Source organism: Arachis stenosperma, chromosome 1 (assembly GCF_014773155.1).
Source record: "Arachis stenosperma cultivar V10309 chromosome 1, arast.V10309.gnm1.PFL2, whole genome shotgun sequence".
Taxonomy (NCBI): Eukaryota; Viridiplantae; Streptophyta; class Magnoliopsida; order Fabales; family Fabaceae; genus Arachis; species Arachis stenosperma.
In genome coordinates, this window is record NC_080377.1 from 132,964,617 (window position 1) to 132,987,342 (window position 22,726).

The 22,726-nt window shown below is 33.8% G+C and overlaps 3 protein-coding genes across 5 annotated transcripts; 1 reads left to right on the forward strand and 2 right to left on the reverse strand.

Moving 5' to 3' along the window:
- Positions 1-2,503: 2,503 nt before the first annotated feature.
- LOC130936463 (glycerophosphodiester phosphodiesterase GDPD6) lies at positions 2,504-6,653 on the forward strand. Of its 3 annotated transcripts, none has more exons than XM_057866543.1 (8): positions 2,504-2,671; positions 3,373-3,551; positions 3,902-4,085; positions 4,306-4,380; positions 4,780-4,889; positions 5,149-5,367; positions 6,069-6,224; positions 6,380-6,653. In XM_057866543.1, the coding sequence occupies exons 1-8, from the start codon at positions 2,581-2,583 to the stop codon at positions 6,605-6,607; spliced, it is 1,242 nt and encodes a 413-aa protein (XP_057722526.1). In that variant the 5' UTR covers positions 2,504-2,580; the 3' UTR covers positions 6,608-6,653. The 3 variants fall into 3 exon arrangements, with proteins under 3 accessions (XP_057722526.1, XP_057722518.1, XP_057722533.1); XM_057866535.1 differs by having other exon boundaries at positions 2,510-2,698; XM_057866550.1 differs by lacking the exon at positions 2,504-2,671 and adding an exon at positions 2,748-3,023.
- Positions 6,654-7,107: 454 nt separating this feature from the next.
- LOC130936454 (replication protein A 70 kDa DNA-binding subunit B) lies at positions 7,108-10,397 on the reverse strand. The gene is made up of 12 exons (XM_057866524.1): positions 10,207-10,397; positions 9,933-10,079; positions 9,637-9,840; positions 9,376-9,553; positions 8,978-9,248; positions 8,790-8,892; positions 8,534-8,658; positions 8,358-8,436; positions 8,129-8,273; positions 7,817-7,977; positions 7,616-7,736; positions 7,108-7,527 (listed from the first exon to the last, which is right to left on the reverse strand). The coding sequence occupies exons 1-12, from the start codon at positions 10,332-10,334 to the stop codon at positions 7,327-7,329; spliced, it is 1,863 nt and encodes a 620-aa protein (XP_057722507.1). The 5' UTR covers positions 10,335-10,397; the 3' UTR covers positions 7,108-7,326.
- A 1,534-nt stretch (positions 10,398-11,931) lies between these two features.
- LOC130943768 (F-box/kelch-repeat protein At3g06240-like) lies at positions 11,932-14,252 on the reverse strand. Its single transcript, XM_057871787.1, has 2 exons — positions 14,027-14,252; positions 11,932-13,331 (listed from the first exon to the last, which is right to left on the reverse strand). Exon 2 carries the CDS (start codon positions 13,298-13,300, stop codon positions 12,158-12,160), a length of 1,143 nt encoding a protein of 380 aa, XP_057727770.1. The 5' UTR covers positions 13,301-13,331; positions 14,027-14,252; the 3' UTR covers positions 11,932-12,157.
- Positions 14,253-22,726: the final 8,474 nt, after the last annotated feature.

A 22,726-nucleotide genomic window follows, 5' to 3' on the forward strand; every position in this document is an offset into this window, starting at 1 on the left:
AGAGAATAAGCTTCCTGAAAAGGAACTTAATTGGAATGCATCATCGTTGATGCATTTAGATCCTCGATCAGGGCAATGTGAACTAGAAATTCAAAATATTATACGTTTGCAAAGAATAGCAAATGAATTGCCTGATGCATTTTTCGATACAAAGAGGATAACCAAATCTTATATACCAACGGAAAATGCCCCAATTCGAATTGATGTCCCAGTAGGACAAGTAGCCACTGAAGCAAATTCACGCCAGAAGCGTGGCAGGGCGGAAAATGCCCCAATTCAAATTGATGTCACAGTAGGACAGATAGCCACTGAAGCAAATATACGCTAGAAGCGTGGCAGGCCTGTCGGTTCCAAAGATAAAAATTCTCAAAGAGAAAAGAGGTAAATACTATTCCTGTTGAAAAAGACATAGTAAAGACACCTGCAGTTGTCCAAAATTCTGATATAATTTTAACGCCAGAAGACGTTCAGGTACCTGAAAATTGTGAAAATGATGAGATCTCGATAAATTATGTCTTTACAGGAGAGAAATGGGATCGAAATAAGACAATTGTCAATGAAATATTTGCATTTAATGTGGCATTAAATATCATGCATGAAAGTAAGGATCTTGAGCCAAGATCAGTCGAAGAATGTCGACAAAAAAATGATTGGCCAAAATGGAAAGAAGCCATGAAGGCTGAATTAGACTCACTTGCAAAACGTGAAGTCTTTGGACCTGTAGTCTGTACACCTGAAGATGTAAAACCTGTTGGATACCGATGGGTATTTGTGAGAAAACGAAATGAGAAAAATGAAGTTGTGTGCTATAAAGCCCGACTTGTGGCACAAGGTTTTTCACAAAGGCCTGGTATAGATTATGAAGAAACATATTCTCCTATAGTGGATGAGATAACATTACGTTATTTGGTCAGTTTATCTGCATATCATAAACTGCATATGCATTTAATGGATGTAGTAATAGCCTATTTATACAGCTCATTAGATCGGGATATCTATATGAAAGTCCCTAAAGGACTAAAGATATCTAAACCATCCAATAAATATTCACAAGGATTATACTCAGTTAAATTGCAAAGATCTTTATATGGTCTAAAGCAATCTGAACGAATGTGGTATAATCGTCTTACTGAGTATTTGGCCAAAAAATGGATTTAAGAATGATGATATCTGCCCATGTGTTTTCATAAGGAAAACTGCATCTGGATTCATTATTATTGCTGTGTACGTTGATGATTTAAATATCATTGGAACTCCTGAAGAGATTCCAACAATTATAAAAACTCTAAAGGAAGAGTTTGAGATGAAAGATCTTGGAAAGACTAAATTTTGTCTCAGTCTGCAGATCGAGCATACAAAAATGGGATCTTTATTCATCAAACAACATACACAGAAAAGATCTTGAAAAGATTTTATATGGATAAGTCACATCCATTAAGTACCCCAATGATTGTAAGATCTTTAGATGTAGAAAATGATCAATTTCGTCCTAAAGAAGAGAATGAAGATATCCTTGGTTTTGAAGTACTATATCTTAGTGACATTGGAGCGTTAATGTATCTTGCTAATAATACGCGACCTGACATATCATTCGCGGTGAATTTACTAGCAAGATATAGTTCCTCTCCAACCAGAAGATATTGGAGTGGAATCAAACAGATCTTTCGATATCTTCATGGAACGGTTGATATGGAATTGTTTTATCCCTATGGATCCAAGTCACAATTAGTTGGCTATACAGATGCTGGATATTTGTCTGATCCACATAAAAGGAGATCTCAAACAGGATACCTATTTACATATGGTGGTACAGCTATATCATGGAGGTCCACGAAACAGACGATTGCAGCAACATCCTCTAATCATGCTGAAATACTAGTAATACATAAAGCTAGTCGCGAGTGTTTTTGGATGAGGAGTGTGATCCAATATATTCTGTCATCATGTGGACTAATTGATCAGAAGATAGCTCCAACTGTCCTGTTTGAAGATAATACAGCATGTATTGCTCAACTTAAAGGCGGATATAGCAAAGGTGATAGAACAAATCATATTTCTCCCAAATTCTTCTTCACTCATGATCTTCAAAATCAAGGGACAATTGATGTCCAACAGATCCGCTCAAGTGATAATCTGGCAGATTTATTCACAAAGTCACTCCCAAAATCTTCTTTTGAAAGATTGGTAAATCAGATTGGGATGCGCCGATTTCAAGATATAAAATAATGTCGGCAAGAGGGGGAGACTGTACTCTTTTTTTCTTGGTCAGGTTTTTTTCCATTGGATTTTTTTGACAAGGTTTTTAATGAGACAGTCTCATCACTAAAAGATATTGTACTCTTTTTCCTTCACTAAGATTTTTTTTTCACTGGGTTTTTCGAATACTACTTACCGTTCATAATTTTTTTTTCCACATTACAGTTTTACCCTTTTTTAAGAAAAATGTTTTGAGATTTACGAAACTATTATTAATTTGTGCGTGGAATATTCGTGGATGAGTCCATCAGTCCAATATTCACGCTCTCATTTGAATGACTCTGCCATGTGGTTGAGAAAAGTTCTGACCAGTTATTGGTTCATATGTATATATGTTCATTCAGCGAAGGAACAAGACTCATAAAACAAAGAGTGGACTTGACTTCAAGGGCCATTTCCATGGCTAACCCAACCAGTAAGCAAAACCCAACAACGAACAGCTGCAAGTTTCAAACTTTTGGAAAACTTTGTTGCTCCTAAATTCTCATTCTGTTTGTTCAATGTGTTTTTCTTCCCCATTTGTTCTTTTTTCTTTTTTTCTTTTTCTTTTTTTTCCTTTTGTTATTGTCCTTCTTAAATAGCTTTTGGTAGCTTATACTGTGAGCATATTTTTCTGATTGATTCTACCTTTTTCACTGTTGGAATTGGATTATTTTGACAATGGTTTCTTCATATTACGGCTTTTGTTTATGTTGATCTGATGATTCTTCTTCGTAGAGCTCTTTTCCTATTGCGGCAGAAGGCCTTTACTCCGCAAAGTTTATTGGGTATTTGATTTTTTTAATTTTTATTTTTTTTTAATTGAGCAATGATCCCTGGCCATTTAGTTTATGAATGGATCATTGGACCTACCAACTTTCTTCAACTCTGGGAATTTTGAGTGTTGACTCAATGATTGAATATTTGGTTATTCTGTTATGATAGATACAACTTTTGTTCTTGGTTTAGGGAATGATTCTGGAATTATTAGGGATCTATCTTATCAGGTTTCACTTTCTCATGAAAATTGAGTGTATAATTTCCATGTTCATGTGCTCATAAATCATACCTATTTTCCCTATAGTTTATTTCTGGTTAAATATATCTTAACTTGGTGTTATATTTCTAAACTTACAGGTTTTTCTCTTGTGATATTTCTATTGTTTGTTATTGGATGCACTGCAAGGCCTATTTATCCACTTCCTAGTCAAGATGATTATAGAATTCGGCAGCCTCTACAAACTTTCCGGCCATACAACATTGCGCACCGAGGCGCAAATGGAGTGATTCCTGAAGAAACTCGTCCTGCATACTTGGTGAATAAGTGCAAAATTCTTGGCAAAACTGCATTCCTTCCTTGTTACTTTTATATCTGATTTCCAAATTAAATAAAATTATATGCAAAGAATATTGTATCAGAAATTTATCTGAAATACCCCTGGTATTCGATCCAGTGCATCTATTTATATTTGTTGATTATATGCACTGATTAGCTCAATGCTTTCCTTAGTTAACATTCCAGTCTTAATTTTTCAAAGCTTCAACAATTATAAGTTCAATGCATAATTGATTATCCAGAAACCAATATTAGGTACAATGCAGATAAAAAAATAAGCATATTTTCATATTTGTCTTATACTTGTCCAAAAATGAATCTCTCTTGCAGAAAGCTATTGAAGATGGTGCAGACTTCATTGAAACTGATATCTTATCTTCCAAAGATGGTGTTCTTATATGTTTCCACGATGTTACCCTTGATAATACCACTGACATTGCGAAGTACAAAAAGTTTGAAAATCGTAAAAGGACATACGAAGTCGAAGGGGTCAACCGCACTGGATTTTTTACTGGTATAGTTAGTTGCTATTCAAGTTGAAGTTCCTTGCAAATTTCATGCATAAAAATCTCTTTTAGGCTTATCTGGCAGCTGTAATTTTTGCTTCTTTCATAAATGATTGGGAATAAACTTTGCAAACTTTAATGTGTTTGATAATGTATATCTATGAAAGTTTGCTTATGCTTTCAAGTTTCTATTCGCTAAACTGATTATACTCATTTCTATGTTTGCAGTTGATTTCACAATTGAGGAATTAAAGTCATTAAGGGTGAATCAGAGGTATAGCTTCAGGGATAAACAGTATAATGGTTTGTACCTTCTTATTACTAGCGGCCTCTCATTGTTATTCAGTTGTGTTCCCCCTTTGTTTGTTTGATTTGTTTATGCATTGATTGTCAACAGTTCTGTTGTCAGGGTTCACTATGTCATAGTTTCAAAACCATTATGAGAAAGTTTTTGATCAATATTATCTTTCAATATTTGTTTCATATACCTTTCTCCTCCATAACTATAACCCCGAACCACCACCAGAATGGAACTTCTCTTATTATCTTTTCGCCTTTAGCCTTTCATTGGTGCAGCATGCTGATCTCTTGTTTTGTCTTTTTTTATTGTTACATGAAATATTATTACTTTATCATCTTGTTTTTCAAAAAGAAGTTAACTGTTAGTGTTTAACCTTATAGATACTCAAAATTCTTTTTCAGGAAAATTTGGAATCATCACTTTCGAAGAGTTCATTTCCATTGCATTGGATGCAGATAGAGTTGTTGGAATATATCCAGAGATAAAGAATCCAGTTTTTATCAATCAGCATGTGAGTTTTTATACCTGGAATCTAACAAATGTCAATATCCTAAACTAATGATAATAACTATTATAGGAAATGGGATTATTGTTGGAAGTTTCAAAATATGCTACTTATATCAACAGTATTTTAATCATCGGTTATAATATGGTATATCCAAAATATTACAGTTTCATGCTTGACAATTTAATTCTTAATCAGCAATTTAGGCTAATTTCTTCTATAGTTTGTGTCTGCTCTCTGTTCATTAAGTTGATACAATCAACAGGTGAAATGGCCAAATGGCAAAAGATTTGAAGACATATTTGTCAAGACACTTCAGAAATATGGATACAAGGGTTCATACTTGTCAAAAGACTGGCTAAAACAACCTGTATTTATTCAGTCATTTGCTCCAACATCACTTGTGTATATATCAAATCAAACGGATTTGCCCAAGGTTTTCTTAATTGATGATGTTACTGTTTCGACGCAAGACACTAATCAGGTGCGTAATGCATTCTCCTGATTTAGCCTGCATTAAAATCATTCAACTTCTTTTGTGCAGTTTGCAAGTTTTGGAACAAAATGGATTTCTTTTTCAATGGAATTTATTATGCTTGATACGGATTTTTTTATTATAATACCTGTAGTGCAGCTTTCAGCCTTGTTAAAGTTAGTACAAAGAGAAATCTAGTAGTAACTTTATGCCCATATGTCGAATACTAAGAATAGTGAGGGCCTATCTTGTTTGTCTTTTCATTTTCAATTTTTTATGTTCCAAAATTGTGAAGGAAAAAAGTGAAAAAAAAGTCGAATTTTCTTTTCTATTTCCATTTTATGCATTCACACTTTAGTTAAATTGAAATGGAAATGAAAATGAAAATGAAAACAAACAGAAAACATTTTCACAAACCAAGCATGGCCTGATCATTTTTTTTCCCTGTTGAACAAAATCCTCCATTATTTAAAAGAAATAAAAAAAGGTTGTAACACTGAAAATGGAGGAAGTAAGCTTTTTCTCCTAGCTTCAACCTTCAGCTTAGCCTGTTGAATAGTTTGTTTATATTTCTCACAAGTCATGACTAAATGTCTAATCCTCCATGAATAAAACTGGGAAGGATAATAAAATGTATCTAGATGCATAATGCATCTGTCAGTTTCCTGTTCCAATGCCTAACAAAATGTTACTACAATGCTGATATGCAGTCATATTGGGAAATCACATCCGATAAATACCTAAACTACATAAAGAATTACGTTGTTGGAATTGGACCTTGGAAGGACACAATAGTACCTGTGGCAAAGAATTATTTGGAAGAGCCTAGTGATCTTGTTGCCAGGGCACATGCTCATAACCTTCAGGTGCACCTCCGATCTTAAACCTTGTTTTCTTTCATGAGATTTCAAAAGTTTTGTTCGAGGGTACATCGCCATTGTATTTCGTTTCCAGGATTGACTTTAGCGCTAAGTAAATGATAATATTAATATGAAATGCTGATTACAATAAAACAATGCAGGTGCATCCATATACTTACCGAAATGAGAACCAGTTTTTGCACTTCAACTTTAGTCAAGATCCTTATAAAGAGTATGATTATTGGATCAACAAAATAGGAGTTGATGGCCTCTTCACAGATTTCACAGGAAGTCTTCACAATTTTCAGGAATGGACCTCCAGTGATACAAAGACTGAATCCAATATATTGCATAAAATTGCTCTTTTGGTCTCTCCTTATAATAACTAAGAATTGTGGAAATTGAAATTGCTGTACTAGTGTCTGAATTTGCTTATTTACATGCAAATATGCCTCTGCTATACGTTCATTGTTCACCAGAGATTTTGCCCAAGGCTGGTTTTAACTTTAAGAATTGCACAAACCAAGCTAGAGCAAATCTCATTGGGACATTGCCAGTACTTAATCAATTTGAAATTTTAAATGCCCTCAGTAAAAATAAGTTTACTTTTGTAAATAGTTTAGTTAGCTCTAACCAAATGCTAAATTATGTTCTCCTAATTTAGCATTTGGCACCATATTTGTTCCTTGGTAAATTTGTTTTAATTTTTTTTTTCACATCTGCTTCTTGGCTATTATTATAGTTTCCATGAGCAAACCCAACCTAGTCTTGCAAAATGAATTGGTCAAAAGCAGTGATTCATATTACTCTTGCCCAGGATTAATTTTAAATTTTCAACAAATCAATGCTATAAGTTAACTAAAATAATACAACTATGGAAAGCCAATAAAGATGACAGCATCATCTGTTAAATATAAACTCCCACATAGGAAGAATTTCATAGAGTCAAGAAAATCTAAAGGAGCATATTTCAAGTCAGCAAAATATGTAATCTAAACAACCTAAGGGATTGATAATTTACAAGCTGAGTGTTTAATTAAACAGTAATCAGCAGCCGTAAACCAAAAGAGCTAAGGGTTGTGAATCAAAATATTTATAAATATCAATCTTATTGTGAAGCTCTCATCTTAGATATATCTTCCAAGAGAAGTCTTGACTCAGCAGCAAAGTCAACAGGGACAACGGTCCTGGCTGTGATCCTTTGCCTCTTCTCATTGTTATACTCGTTTTGAGAAACGCTAACCCGGAAAAGATGAGGAACCCAAGTAGCTTGTTTCAGTTTCAGTTGAAAAGGGTTATCTTCTCCCTCCTGAAACAAACAAAAGGAAATTAAAGATTGAATAAATTCTATCCAATATCAATTCTACAAAGACAACCACACACGCACACTATGTTACCTGAGATTTTAAGAAGTCTAGTTCATCAGCAGAGCACCCAACAATCTTCTCAGCTTCTTCATTGAAGACTGAGACATAAGCCTCCCCACTTTCATCAGCAACTTTTACAACCATAATGTATCTGAAAGAGGACAATCTGAATTTCAACTACATTGTATAACATAGAAACGTTCCAGACTAAGAATTCAATAGTTGAATTACCTTAAACTGCATTGTTCATCATTTTTCTGGCAACCTTCACACCAATACCCAGCACCAATGCTCTCAGTGACTTTCTTGTTGCAAGTTTTGCAAGCACGGTACCACATTGCTTGGTCTGGCTTTATGAAGCTTATGTATCCTCTAAGGCTGAAAAATGCAGGCTGTTCCACAACAACAAATTAGACAATCCATTCAAATTTGCAAAACTTCAATACATTTTAGATTAAAACATCAACATATTGGAACTATTTTTATAACATTATTGAAAGTTAGAACTCAAACAACAGATTGTAATATTTCTAGGTCATGCACCTTGTCTTCTCCCAATGACAGGTTCGAAGTTATGTAAGAAAGTGAAACACGATCAGAGTACACAGATCTACTTCCATTCATGGATGAAGGACTCGAGCCAGAGCCAACAGAAGCCATTGTAGCATCTTTGCCTTCAGAGTCATACCTGTTGGTCACATTAACATGTAAGCACAAGAATAACACGGATGTCAAAACAGAGGGGCAATAAGCATTCAAGGCAGCAGCATACCAGCATCTAAGCTTCTTTGCTTCAGGTATCTCCGGATCAATCTTAATTACACTTTTGCTTATAGCTGACAAAGAAACACCTGAAACGGAAGAGATTCAAGAATGATAATTGACAATCCTTTTTCACTATGACATGCAAAAAATTACCATCACAGCTGAGTTTATGACTATGCATACCTTGGAAATCCCCAACCCGAAGAGACTTAATTGCAACTACTGGAGATTTATCAGCCATGTCCAGCAACTCTTGACCTATGTTAGTTGCAAGATCATTCCACAGAGACACCACTACTGTCTTCTTCCTGCAATTTCAAGTATAGATGTTTAAAATTTCACTGAATTGGTTTTTGTTTTTTTAAATGAAATAAAAAAAGCTACACACAAACACACAAACACACACACACACTGTAAATGAACTATAGAAAATACTCACGTTTCATCAGCAATAGTAATGTCACGCTTTGGAATAGTTTCATTGTTGCTCTTCCTTCTTATGCTCATAGTTGGAGATACATTCTGAACAACTCCAACAACATCTGATACAGAGAACAAACATCACAGTAAACGATTAGCCGGAACAAAAATGCAATATAATATGCTTATCTTACAGACAATACTCACCAACAAGTTCAGATTTGTTGACATAAGGACCCAACTGATCAATTGGTACAAAGCTGAATTTTGTTTCGGGAACAAAACTTGCTTCATTGGCAGCTTCCTCTACCTCAGAATTCTCATTCAGTGTCATTTCATAGTCATTTTGTACAGTTTTGAACTGCTTGTTAGCAACTTTCAAAGTACCCTTTGATATGTAGTAAACCTTTCCCAAAACAAACTTGTCATAGAACTTCCTTGCAGCATCATTAAACATGGTTGCTTGAATCTGTGTGCCCTGAAAGAAGTTAACAAAATAACAACAGAGTTAAATCTCCATCCACTAGAGTTACAATACAACACAAAAATCCAAATCATACAATCAAAATTTTGTTCAAATATACTAATGTCTTCACTTTACTTACATCTTCATCTGTCAACTCCACATTAAAGACACAACCTTCTCCTCGAGCATTCTTATAGGTGCGCATGTTCCCTTTGCTCGTAACACTAACCTTAATAGTCCAATTACCCTGATAAGGGTTCAATGAAACAAGAGGACGCACCCTACGTGTCATGGCCATTCTCGCAGCAGGTGCAACACTAAAAACAAAATTCATAAAACTCACAAATTAAAAAATGCTAAAAACCCCACAAAAAACAACCATGAGGAGGAGTACACTCACTTTCTTTGCTGTTCATGCACAATCTGAGCAGCAGATTTTGACACCACTTCCTGCTTCGGCTTCAACACAATCCCACCTTCAATCTTGACCGCACTGTCTTGCTTCGGCTTCAGAACAATGCCACCACCTTCATTTTTCACCTCGCTCTTTATCTCTGATTCAAGAGCAGGAGACACAGGTTCGCATTTGGTAACAATAAGATACCTGCAACACCCAAATAACAAAAGGATTACAACTTCACTTCAAAAAGGAGTTAAGCAATGCATTGAACAAGCGGCATATAATTAGGGGTTTACTTTTCAGATTTGTTGGGGATATCATTGAGAGTGTAATCAAGGATTCGAATAAGGCCGAGGTTCTGAATCTTGCCAGAGAGCACATCAGAGTACTGACTCGAGGGCAAAATCGCCCTCAGCTTCAATTTTCCATCACTAGCACTAAACCTGAAAAGAAGAAATAAAAAAATCAAAACAATTGAAGCTAAATTATAGATCTGAGAACCAAAAACAAGAAGGGATCCAGTTACTTAGACAGAAATGTAGATAGATAGATAGATAGGTAGCTAGTTACATGTATCTGTTGCCACTTTGCTTGAGATCGAGGACTTGCACAACTATTTCGGGAAGATCAGAGGAGGAATCCGGTGTTGGATTTGCAAGCAGAGTGGAAATGGCGTCGGGGCTCACGGATTTCGCCATTGGAATTTTAGAACTGGAAACTGTAATTGCGAAAAGAGCGTGTTTAGGAAGATAGAGAAAGAGAGAGCGCGTTGGAATTGGAAGAAGAAGAAAGGGAGGGTTTTGTGCTTTGTAGAGTGTGGGGTTGTGGCGGGAACTTGTGTTTGAAAATTTAAGGGTTTCGCGGCTTTATTGTTATTTTTATTATTCACCAAAAGAAAGTGAAAATTGAAAGAGAAGCCAAACCCCAAACGAAGCGCGCGGTTACTTCTGGCGCCTCCGGCCTGCGCGCCATTATGTGATAGGTCCTAGTACACTAGACCTAATTAAAATTAGATTTCATTGAAAACTTATATTTTAAGAATTTAATTAAAAATTTTAGTAAAATTATAAAAATCTATATACTAATTAAACCAACATATTAATATAAAATTTTAAAAATAAATAAATAGTTTTTACTTTTTAAACTAAAAAACTAACTTTTTCTTCATGAACAAATTAGTTAACAAAAATTTTGACCAATAAACAAAAAGGAAAAACTAGAAAAAAATAAATATACCAAGAGATTTAGGTCCAAATAAAATATAAAAATATTATATGTACACAAAAAATTAGTCACATATATTTATATAAAAATATATGTATTATGTAACTCATTTTCAATGTATATTTTTTATTTTAACTTGTATTCTATATAGATAACTGATTTTTTATGTACACCTAGTATAATTAATAAAAATTACCCATAAAATAAAAACAATAAAAAAATTAATATTGTCATTTTCTATTTTTCCCTTATGTAATTTTTTCAAACTATCCTTCAAAAATTTTTTTTTTGGCCATGGAAAATGACTCTACCAAAGTTTAGGATGGCCTGTGAATAATATATAATAGAAAAAAGATAATATCTACTCCGCTACTCCTTAAAAGAATATTGTCGATAAAATTATCCAAAAAATTGTTAAAATAGCAAAGCAAATGCAAGTATGCAACCCTACATTTATGATAAATTGAGAATTGGTCACTTTTATCAGCTTTTAAAATCTTTTGAATTTTTTTTTAATCGTTTTACTTTTTTTGAGATTATATTGTCTACATTTTTTTTATACATATAGTATACTCCGAAATAAGAAAGAAAAGTCCTGAACAATGGTCCTTGTGTAATTGTGTTTGTTCTTCCTCCAATGAGTGTTATGGCGAAGATGTTTAGTCACACTGTCAAAGTAAATGTAAATATTACCTAATTAATTGTACTCTCATTTTCATTTTCCAACCAAACATACCCTTAGTCTTACAACGCTTTCCTGCATTGCACGTTAATGAGTGGAGTTTTGAGATTATTTTAGCTACAGCTAAGTTTAATTTGGAGGTTGACATATAAAAAATTCCCCACTTCTAATAAATATAAGTTATAAAAGTTGGTTACTTCAGTTTATAACCATCAGTTTCTCTCGTTGTAATTACAGTCAAAATTCAGGTTTATCTAAGAAGACAAGTATGTGCCTAGAAGGCTAGAATGTTATTGAAAAATTAATCACTTTGATCTTTTCACAATTATTTATAGGACTCGAAACTTGTATTTTCTTCTGGGCCATATAAACAAATTTGAGATTGAATCAATGTATTCATTTACTTCATACATTCTATGCTTAACAATAAGCATCTTACAAAAATACCCTTGTTCATATACCTCTCATATTTTGTTACCTGGAAAAACACAATAGGGTTAGGGTATGTGGCAAGAGTGAATGTAAGAACAAAGGACTAAACAGATCTTTAGTTTTATAGACAGATCATAATAACAATAGTCATAAGTCTCCCAAAATAGTCTTAAGAAAATAAGATCACAACATTACAGTTTGACTGTAACAAAACTCTCCCTTGATACCAATTTCCTTAATCGTCTTGCTACTAAAATCATACCAAACCAACTCACCATCATATTTTCTGAAGAATATGTCACCATTCTTCCCAGCACCAATAGGATGATCAACACAGGTTGGCAGGCCAACGGTGAAAAGTTTGACCCATGATTCCTCAACACCAGCTTCACCCAAAATTGATACGTCGAAGCAATTATTATTTTCAAACATTGAAATTACAGCAACAGATTCTTTGAGCACCACCAAATATCTATCACAAAAATCATGATGGTTATATCGACTGATCGGTGTAGTAACAAACATCTCACTGCTCATGTCAAATGACACAAGTAACACATCTGTGTCATATGGCTCTTGATTATGATCTTCACAGGCCAACCAATGGCATACTCCGTTCAAGTACACAGCTAGACCGACTGGTTGTGGAAACACATCACATGTCATTTCAAGATCAAGGTTCCTCCAACAATTACTTTTTACACTATAAATTTGCCAAAATTGACCAGGAAGAGGTGGATTTACTTCTGCATAATCATTATTTAAGGCATGAACAAGCACATTTTGAATTAGCTTATAGTCATCTGTCACATGATCATAACCAAAACCAGTGATTGTTATCTGAAACTGTAGTTCAGGCTCAGCAGTAAGAGAAGGTGGAACAACCTTAAATTCCTTAGTTTTCGGGGTCCATAACAATACTTTGATGCTGGTGGTTGTGTCTATCATAGAGACTTGCTGGAGACAAATTGTACCATTAACACAAGAGCCAACAACTATAACGCTTTCGTTATCCTCATGAAATGGAGATGGCCAATCAAATTTGACTCTGTTCTCATACCTCTCTCCAAAAAGTAAAAACAAATAACTTTCAACAGTATTTGGTACATGTTGATTCAGGAGGAGACATGAATCACGGGTTTTAGAAGTTAAATTCTCATAGTACATGTCGACGAAATGAGGATCCTCAAGTAAATTTGCCCAAGATTTTTGCACGCAACTAAATCGCTTCAAAGATTTCACAGGCAATCTTGACAGAATGTTTAGTACAAGATCATTAGGTAAATTAACATTACTAGGACTAACCTTCTTATTCAATGAAGCCATTTTTTGACTGATGTCTCCACTTGGAAAGTGCCTGCAATCATAATATACAAGAATCACACCACAAGTGTTTATATGGATGTGTTAAGAAATGAAATAATATCATAGTTAATAGTATAATAAATAAGTGTTTAATTTTGAAACACTGAAAGTGTAAAGAGTTTTGTGCAGTAACCAATTAGATTATGTGTTTAAATAAACTTTTAAGTAGTGAGTTTGGAAATCAGTTACTTTACAAGATTGACTCTTTTACACCGAGATTAAATTCAATAAATAAACACTAAACAACCATGGTACACCAAAAAGAATAGTAACACACTAACAGTATAATAAATAAGTTTTTCCTTTTGATGCACCGTGAGAGTATAAAGAAATGTGGACTATATTGAATTAATATGATGCACACGGACCAGCAAGGTTTTACTACTTCAAGGAACAAACAGTTTGTGTAGCGAAATCAAAAACCCTAAATTTTGAATAATATTTCCTGGTATCACCAACTAGAGCCAACTAGAAAAGCATACTGGCAGATAATAATATGCTCAAACAACAATTCAAACTCTTATTTAAACTTATAAAAAAGAAAGAAACAAATTGTTCTAATATCTTTGAATGAAACAGCATAGGTTTCAAAAGTGTCACACTTGGCTACAAGGCTCTAATAAAGCATATATCACAAATTGCAAGTAAATAAAGAAAAGAAAAGAGAGAGTGTGTGTTTGAACATACTGAAGGGGATGAAGAGTGTTGGGAAGGAGAGAGAGCTTGGAGTTGGGTTTTGAAAAGATTGAGAGTCTTCTGTTGTTTGGATGAAGAAGCTGTGAATGTGAAGGGATGAAAGCAGAGAGATTAGAGGGCGTAAGAACAGTGAGCGGCTGGAGGCGACGGACCGCCGGGGAGAAGAGGAGGACGGTGGCTGACTGGCTGGGAGCTGGAGAAGTGAAAATTTTAGTAACTCCCGAAGAAAGAATTGGGATTTTGCATTTACCATTTGGGTCAACCTGCATTCATAAGTAATTTTTTTTAGATAAAGTATTGTTTTTTCCTAACATTTGAGGTAAATTCTAAGGTTGTTCCTAACGTTTCAATCGTCTTATTTAAATTTTTAGCGTTTTAAAATTGACTCAATGTTATCCTAACAGAATTGACTGCAGGACAAAATTGAGACGATTTTAAAACATTAAGGACTTAAATAGAACGAAAACGTTAGGGACAAAAATGATACATAGAAATAAATTTTAATTTTATTTTTTAATACTATCAATTTTTACCATACATAATATTCAATTATTTTTTAATCACATATAAGTAAATTACACTTAATCATATTACTTTTATTTAAAATAAATTAATTTTTTTATAATTTTACTCCTAAAGATTTTTAATTATCATGAAATGTTTGTAAAATAACTAGTATATAAACTTGCAGAAAAAAATAATAATATATATACAATAAAATATAAATTATATCTTTTATCTCTAATGTATCAAAATTCTTTAAAATTATAAAAAATAAATTTATTTAAAATGAAAGTAATGTGATTAAGTGTAATTTATTTAGATGTAATTAAAAAATAATTGAATACTATGTACAGTAAAAAATTAATATTATTGAAAGATAAAATTAAAATTTATTTTTATGTATCATTTTTGTCCCTAACGTTTTCGTCCTATTTAAGTCCTTAACGTTTCAAAATCGTTTCAATTTTGTCTCGCCGTCAATTCTGTTAACGGATCCATAACGGCAGGACAACATTGAGTTAATTTTGAAACGTTAGAGACTTAAATAGGATGATTGAAATGCTAGAGACAACTTTGGAACTTGCTCCAAACGTTGGGGACAAAAACGATATTTTACTCTTTTTTATTTTTAACTTATAAAAAAAAAGTATGATATTAATATTTGGTATAATTTTTAAAATTAATTATAATTTTTTTTAAAAGTTATTTAACGTTTTATAAAAAATTAAAAAAATAATTTTTTTATAATAAAATATTATTCTTCTTTTAAAATAAATAATTTTAAGATTAAAAAATAAACATAAAAAATTTAATTATAAATTATTTTTAATATAAGTATTTATTATTTAAATTTTATTTTCAAAAGAACTTAATTAAGCGTTTTACTCAAATTAGATCTTAGATTTTTTTTAGGGGTGTTTATGGATGATGGATCGGATTGTAGCCACAGATTTGCGGTAAATATCCACATTCGATCCGAAAATTGCAGATACGATCCGATCCGCATATTGATCGGATCGCGGATATCTGCTCTACATCTGCGTATTTGATCCGCGGATCCGCAGATCCGCACAATAATAATTAAATATATATATATATATATATATATATATATATATATATATATATATATGTTTGATATTATATTTACTTATTTGTATGTTTTAGTTAGTAATTATTATTCATATATAGTATTATTTTATTTTTGTTATTTAGAAAAAGTTTGATTAAAAATATTTTAGGAATAAATAAGTTTAAAAGTGTGAAAGAAATATTTTTATTGAATTTTTTACATAGAAATATGATTAAAAAGAGAATGTTCAATTATGTGGATATATCTGATATCCGATCCGATATGAAAAAAATATGGATATCATATCCGATGGAAATTGTGCGGATCGGATCGAATTTTCGGCCATATCCGATCCGATTCGCGTGCACCCCTAGTTTCTTTAGTTTTTTTTTTAACTCAAACATTAAAATATTGATAAACAACTAAAAATGCTCCCGAATTATTTTAAATTTTGTTATTAAAAAAATATTTTCAAATAATTTAAAAACATGTCAAATTCAAAGATTCAATTTTTTTTTACGCTTGGAGCGAATTCGCCGCTCCCCTCGCATGAACCTTGTCATTTTCACAAGATTCACCACTTTTTTGGCAAACTTCAAATAAGTTCGCCTAAATATAAGAATTTGAGCTCTCCTCATATTTCACTTTTCATTCTTCATTATTCACTCTCATGTTCTCTTGTTATATTTTTTATTCTGGCTGTTTTTAATCTTTTTATCTCTTTAATTCGTCATTTTTAGGTAATTATGTCCTTCTATTCTTTTTAAGTTTAATTTATTGTTGTATTATTTTATCATTTTAACATATTTATTTAGTTAGATCAATTTTTCATGTTAGTTATAATTAGTTTGATAATTATTTAGTTTGATAATTAGATTATATAATTAGTTTAGATTAATATCTATTATTAGTTTAAATAATGTCAAACGCTCATGTAATTATGGTACGAGATTAATAGATGTTAGTTAATGAAAAATATTATTTAGATTAATTTTTCATTTGAACTAATTATGGTTTAGAGTAAAATTATAGTTTATGGTCTAGATGTTTATATTTGTTTCCAATGTGTTTGATAATTAGTTAATTTTAAATTGTTTTAGTTAGATTATTGTTTTATTTGAATTTATTATGATTTAAAGTAAAATTATAGTTTATGATTTTGGTATTTAGACTTATTTCGAATATGTTTGATAATAAATTAGTTAATTTAAAATTATTGTAGTTAGATTATTGTTTCATTTTAGCTGATTATGGTTTAGAGTAAAATTATAATTTATGGTTTTTGTATTTAGAATTGTTTTGAATATATTTGATAATAGGTTAGTTAATTTTAAATTATTTTATTCTAATTTATTCTATTATAGTATAGTTTGATGGTACAAAATATGTTAAGTTACCAGGATACTTTTTTTAGATAAGATCGAATTGACTAAATTGCTGGCAGACTTGGTCAAGCGATAAACTTATGTCTTTTATATATTTAAAACTTGTCTTATTACTTGTGGCTTTTGTTTTGTCTGACTCGTTGATTTAATTGGTAGGGTCCTCAAGTCTTGCGTACAAGAAGAAATTTACTACAATATTCTCCCGAGGAGATTAGGACACGCCTTAGACAAGTAGGATTTGAACATGTGGCATATATGCTATAGTGGAATCATGACTGGGTATTGGTCGCTGCTTTGATCGAGAGATAGCATCCTAAGTCCTATATTTTTCACCTGTCATATGGGAAGATGACTATAATCCTACAGAACGTGGAGTATCAATTAGGACTCAACATTGATGGAGATCCAGTTAGCAATTGCATCGGTGGATGAGAGCAGTTATATGATGGGCACTCTATTGAGGACCTCTATGCGGAGATGCTTGGCGTTGTTCCGGGCCCATGATAGACAGTCATAGAGTAAGTAGGCTATCAATCTCACTTGATTTCACGATATTATTTGCGAGCAGTTGGAGTCGCACCCGACGAAGGACACCTGCTGTGGTACAGCAAAAGACACATCATGCAGATCATCGAAGGCATTCTGTTTCTAAATGCCTCTGACTTTCACGTGCACATGAGGTGGTTGCCTCTATTGGACGACTTCGATCGATGTGGGAGATTATCATGGGAGTCAACTGTGTTGGTGTAGTTGTACTACTAGATGTGTCGTGCCACGGATTACCATCAGCAGAATATGGGTGGATATTGTGGATTACTTCTCTGTTAGGCATATCAACATATACCTTTGTGTTGGCTGCAGGAATTTGCCAGCGTCAATTTTTTCTAATTGAGAGGTATTGTTATTATTTTGGTATATTATTTCTTAATTTAATGGAATAGTTATATGATTTCTAAATATCCATGATATTATACGTCGATGATTTTGGGGCCACTTAATGACAGAGTTGAGACAAGACTTCGATAATGGAGGTGTGCCCTTAATGGGATCGATATTTATAACGTAAGTAATAAATATGTAAGACTTACATTTGTATTTTAAATAACTTTTCTTTATGTATATCATGTTTCTTGGTATCTGTCAACAGGTTGACTAGACGCCATATTTTGATCCACTTATCCAGCATATAGTTCCACAGAGGACCATTGAGGCTAAATCCCCTGCTGCAGTAGTGTGCCTGGTATTGTGCTTTGCCATCATCGAATGACACCAGGTAGACCAAGTGGTGCGATAGTTTGGTGGCATCCATCACATTCCAATGAGGCCACTAAACATCGACAAGATGTATAGGCGCGATGGGAGATTCAGAAGAGGCGAGTGGTACCTTGAGTTCTTGGGGGTTGGTCTGAGATATGGGCAGCCCGAGCTGACCATGGACTTCAGATACACCATGCCTTTGACTTGCGTCCATCACAGCCATATTTGAGTTTGTACATCCAGTGGGAGCATATAGAGTTGGTTGGTCAAGGAAACCAGTGATTTACGGTGGGAGGAGTGGTACCAGATGATTTTGCGATCCATCACCCAAAGGCTCTAGAATTGCATTAGCCAGAGGATGGAGAGCTTCCACCAGTGCGGCCTTAGTGCGTCCACTATGAACATGGCATTTCTTCAAGCCAGTTTGTGATTGCGACATTCTCACTCCTCAAATAACCAAAGTAATGAGAAAACTCCCTGTGTGACTTCGAATATGCTGCATTAACGAGCACCTTCTTCAAGTCTTTGTTCTTGAAGTGTGTCATGAAGTTGGAAGCAATATGTTTTGCACAAAATTCCTAGAAGGCATGAGGTAATTTCCATCCACTTCCATTGGCATTTAACGTAGCATCGATCGATATGTGCTTGTCTGAAATTACCAACAGGCTTGGCTGAGGCGTCACATGCTGCCTCAAAAAAGAAAGAAAAAATGACCAAGCCTTCTTGTCTCACCCTCGACCACGACAAATGTAATAGGCAATATTTTTGAATTGCCATCTTGAGCAATAGCCATAAACAAAGTTCCTCCGAATTTACCATACAAGTATGTGTCATCAATGGAAATAGGTGGTTTGCAGAGCTTGAAAGCCTCAACACAAGGAGGAAATGTCCAAAACACTCGATAAAATATGACACTATCGACTGAAGCAAGCCAAGGTTGTGTTACAACACTACAAGAAAAATACTAAATACCGTCGGATTTACCGTTAGATTTAGCGTTGGAGGTCAGTGGGTGGGTTTACCGGCGGATTTGGTAATAAATTCATTAGGTAAAAAATTTACCATCGGATTCAAATTTTCAATAGTAAATTTGCCGATGATAATTGGAGTTAAAAAAGAAAAATTAGGGCGATCATTACCATCGGATTTGGGAGGAAAAAAATCCACGATAAGGTAAATAAATGAAACGCACTGCTTTGGTCATAGGCTGTGCATTACCAGCGGATTTTTCTGATGGTAAATATGCCAGTAAAATTGACCCTAAATTCAAATTTGTGAACCCTTTTCTTCCATTTCTGCAACATCATTAACCTCACTTCTCTCCTCTTTCTCTTTCTCTCTCCCCGTCAAACCCGCCATCGCCACCATTTGATACTGTTTTGTCGTCGTTGACTGCTTCCCGCAACTCCATCCATTGTCGCCTTTGAGGAGCATCCACTGGAGCTTGTTTTGGCCATGGAGGAGCTTGTTTCTCCCCTGCAAGTTGCTGCCTATAACACTTTAATATACACATCCTTATGCTCGAGTCATAAGTCAACGATATTACGGTGGTACAACTCAAGGTGGAATAATAGTAAGTATATATATGTTTTTAAAGAAAGAATTAGTAAATGAGAAGCCTGAAAAGGAATAAAATAAAATTATGAACGAATAACACTTTTGTATATAGATAACAGAAGTAAATAGCCACTAGTCGCGACTTTTGCGAAGTTTAGGCCGGCTAGGGTACATAATTTAAAACTAGATTGACAACAATATTTCCTATCTCTCTCAAGATACATCACCGCCTTTATAGGCAAATTTTAAAAGAATACATACATACATCATAATTGGTTTTACAAAATAAAGGGGAGAGATCTAAAAGCACAAAACAGAATCAAATAAACTCCGTCGCCTTCCAGATGAATCCAGCTCACTACTGAACACCAGGACCTGCATCAGAAAAATAGAGAGTATATATACGGAATGAGAACCCCTGACCTATGGGTTTTCAGTACAGTAAAAGTGTCAAATAAATACAATGCACTATAATATAAATTCACTAACCTTCTTAAACTTCTTACCTCGTCATATCCATCCTAAGTTATCATTAATCCATAACTTGGCAACTATCATAGGGGATTCTAATTCTAACCCAATATCCTTCATACTTTCACTACCTTCCAACCGGATAATCCAAGAACTAAACCATCCCTTAAGTAATTTAATTTTATATAAGCACAAATAATACAGACAAGTAATGCACAAGTAACGCAAGTAAGACAATTAACAAATAATCATGAAACATGTACAATTAGGCAAACTAAAGTAATTAAGCAAACCCAAACAATTCAAACATATGCATATGATGTATGCCTATCCTATGACTAATGAGTCTCATCTGTCGGTTATCAAGTCAATCCGATGTGTCCGGTAGCTAATCCGACCATAGTTTTTCTGTTGCGCATTAATACCATTAGCGAGAATCCGTACCTTGTCACCATTAGAGGGTATATGTGCCCTGTCACCATTAAAGGGTATATGTGCCCTGTCATCATTAGGGGGTATACGTGCCCTGTCACCATTAGAGGGTATCGGTGCCCTGTCACCCTTACAACCAGAGAGATAAAATTACAAGCATACTCACATTCAACATCTTCCATCATGGTTAATTTACCACATTCATTCATTCATCACATATGCATTTCCGACATACTCGCCACATTTTCAAGCTTCCTCAATTAATCATAATCATTTAATCATAAATTAGTTTTCAATAATAATTCTTCTTTCATTTTTCCTTACGTTCATTCATTCATCCATTCATTTTTCAAATTTTCTTCATCTCCAAGTTACCACTCCTCTCTACCTTATTCTCACCACTCAACATACAACTAGGGTTTAGGGGCTAAAAGAGTAAAAATAGAGGTTTAGAAGTTTGAAATTAGGTTTTAAAATACAAAATTCACTTTGCTGAAAACAGGGATCACGCATACGTTCATTCAATTCATTCATTCAATTCATCATCTCATCAAATCAACAGTCATCAACCATCACTTACCGTTCTTACCTCTTTTCGGCCTCTGACCCAAAATTCACAGCCTCCAGCCCAATATCCATTCAATTTAACACAACTCACAAATACACAATAATTATCCAACAACAATATCAATTTCATAAATACAGTATTAATTTCCTTTATGCACTCTCTACGCAGATCAATCTATCCAAACATATCGTTCAAGCTTAATCCTAGTGGCATCTACCCTAGGAATTCACATCATACCACTTGGTACTTAAATGAAACTTAAACCGTACCTCTTGGAGCCAAAACAATTGAGCTTCTTCTTGAAAGTCTCCACCAAATCTTAGCTCCAGGCCTAACCAAAGCTCCAAAAGCAATATCAATTCCCCAATTGTGCACCAAAATCACCCAATACTCTAACATAACTAATTTTCATACTTATAATCAACCTCTAGGGTTCATAAAATTGATAAATCAAAGAGGAAAAAGCTTCTCTTACCTTAACCTACTTGAAATTGGGATGAAACTCACTTATAATCCATGCTAGTGTACCCCTAAACAATCAAAATCACAATAGTTCAACAACCCCAGAACCAAAAATGCAAATTTTAAGGGAAAGGGAAACTGGGCAAGATTCTGAAAGTTTCTTACCACAAGGCTTAGATAGAATTGAAGAGGATGAAGAGAGCTACACATGGCCATAAACGACTCGTCAATCGGAACTTCGGATAAAAAGTTATGGACGAAAGAAGATCAAAGTGAATAGTGATAAGAGTTTTCTTACCTCTCTTCTCTCTTCTTTCGTGGAACTCAAGGGAAATGGGGAAGAACAATGAGTTTGGTGCTGAAGAGAGGTATTTATATTGTGGGCTTGGGCCCATTTGGACCTGGTTCACTCGCTTTAACCCGTTGACCCAACTTTGAGCCAAAACTTTTAAGATTAGTGTTTTAAATCGTATTTTAAATATTTTTATTTTTAAATTATAAATTCTAATTTCTTAACCTTATTCACTTATAATTAATTCTCTCAACTGCAGTACTGGACAGATCTTAGCTGGTACTGCCGGTCAAATTTTTAATGTGCGTTTTTACGCAGAAAACTATGTTTTCTGACTCAGAAAAATTCACTGGGTCTAAATATCATATTTAAATTATCAAATTCCGATTGTTAAATTTTTTAATCATGTTCGCTCATAATTTAATTTATTATTTAATTATTTACTGTTTGACCGGGTTTTACACTGCCTCCGTTGTTCGCTGCCACTGCCACCTACCTCCGTCAGCTGCGATGCTACCCTTCCTCCTTCATCCAGGTCTGTCTTCTTTCTTTCCTTCTTTTTTGACGTGGTTGGTATTTGCTAAACCCTAACCTTGCACTTCTCTGCCCCCTTTTTCTTCTATCATATTAAGTAATTGCTTAGTTTCTTAGATTGTATTATAAATTTGAATTTGTGGATTAGTGATAAAAT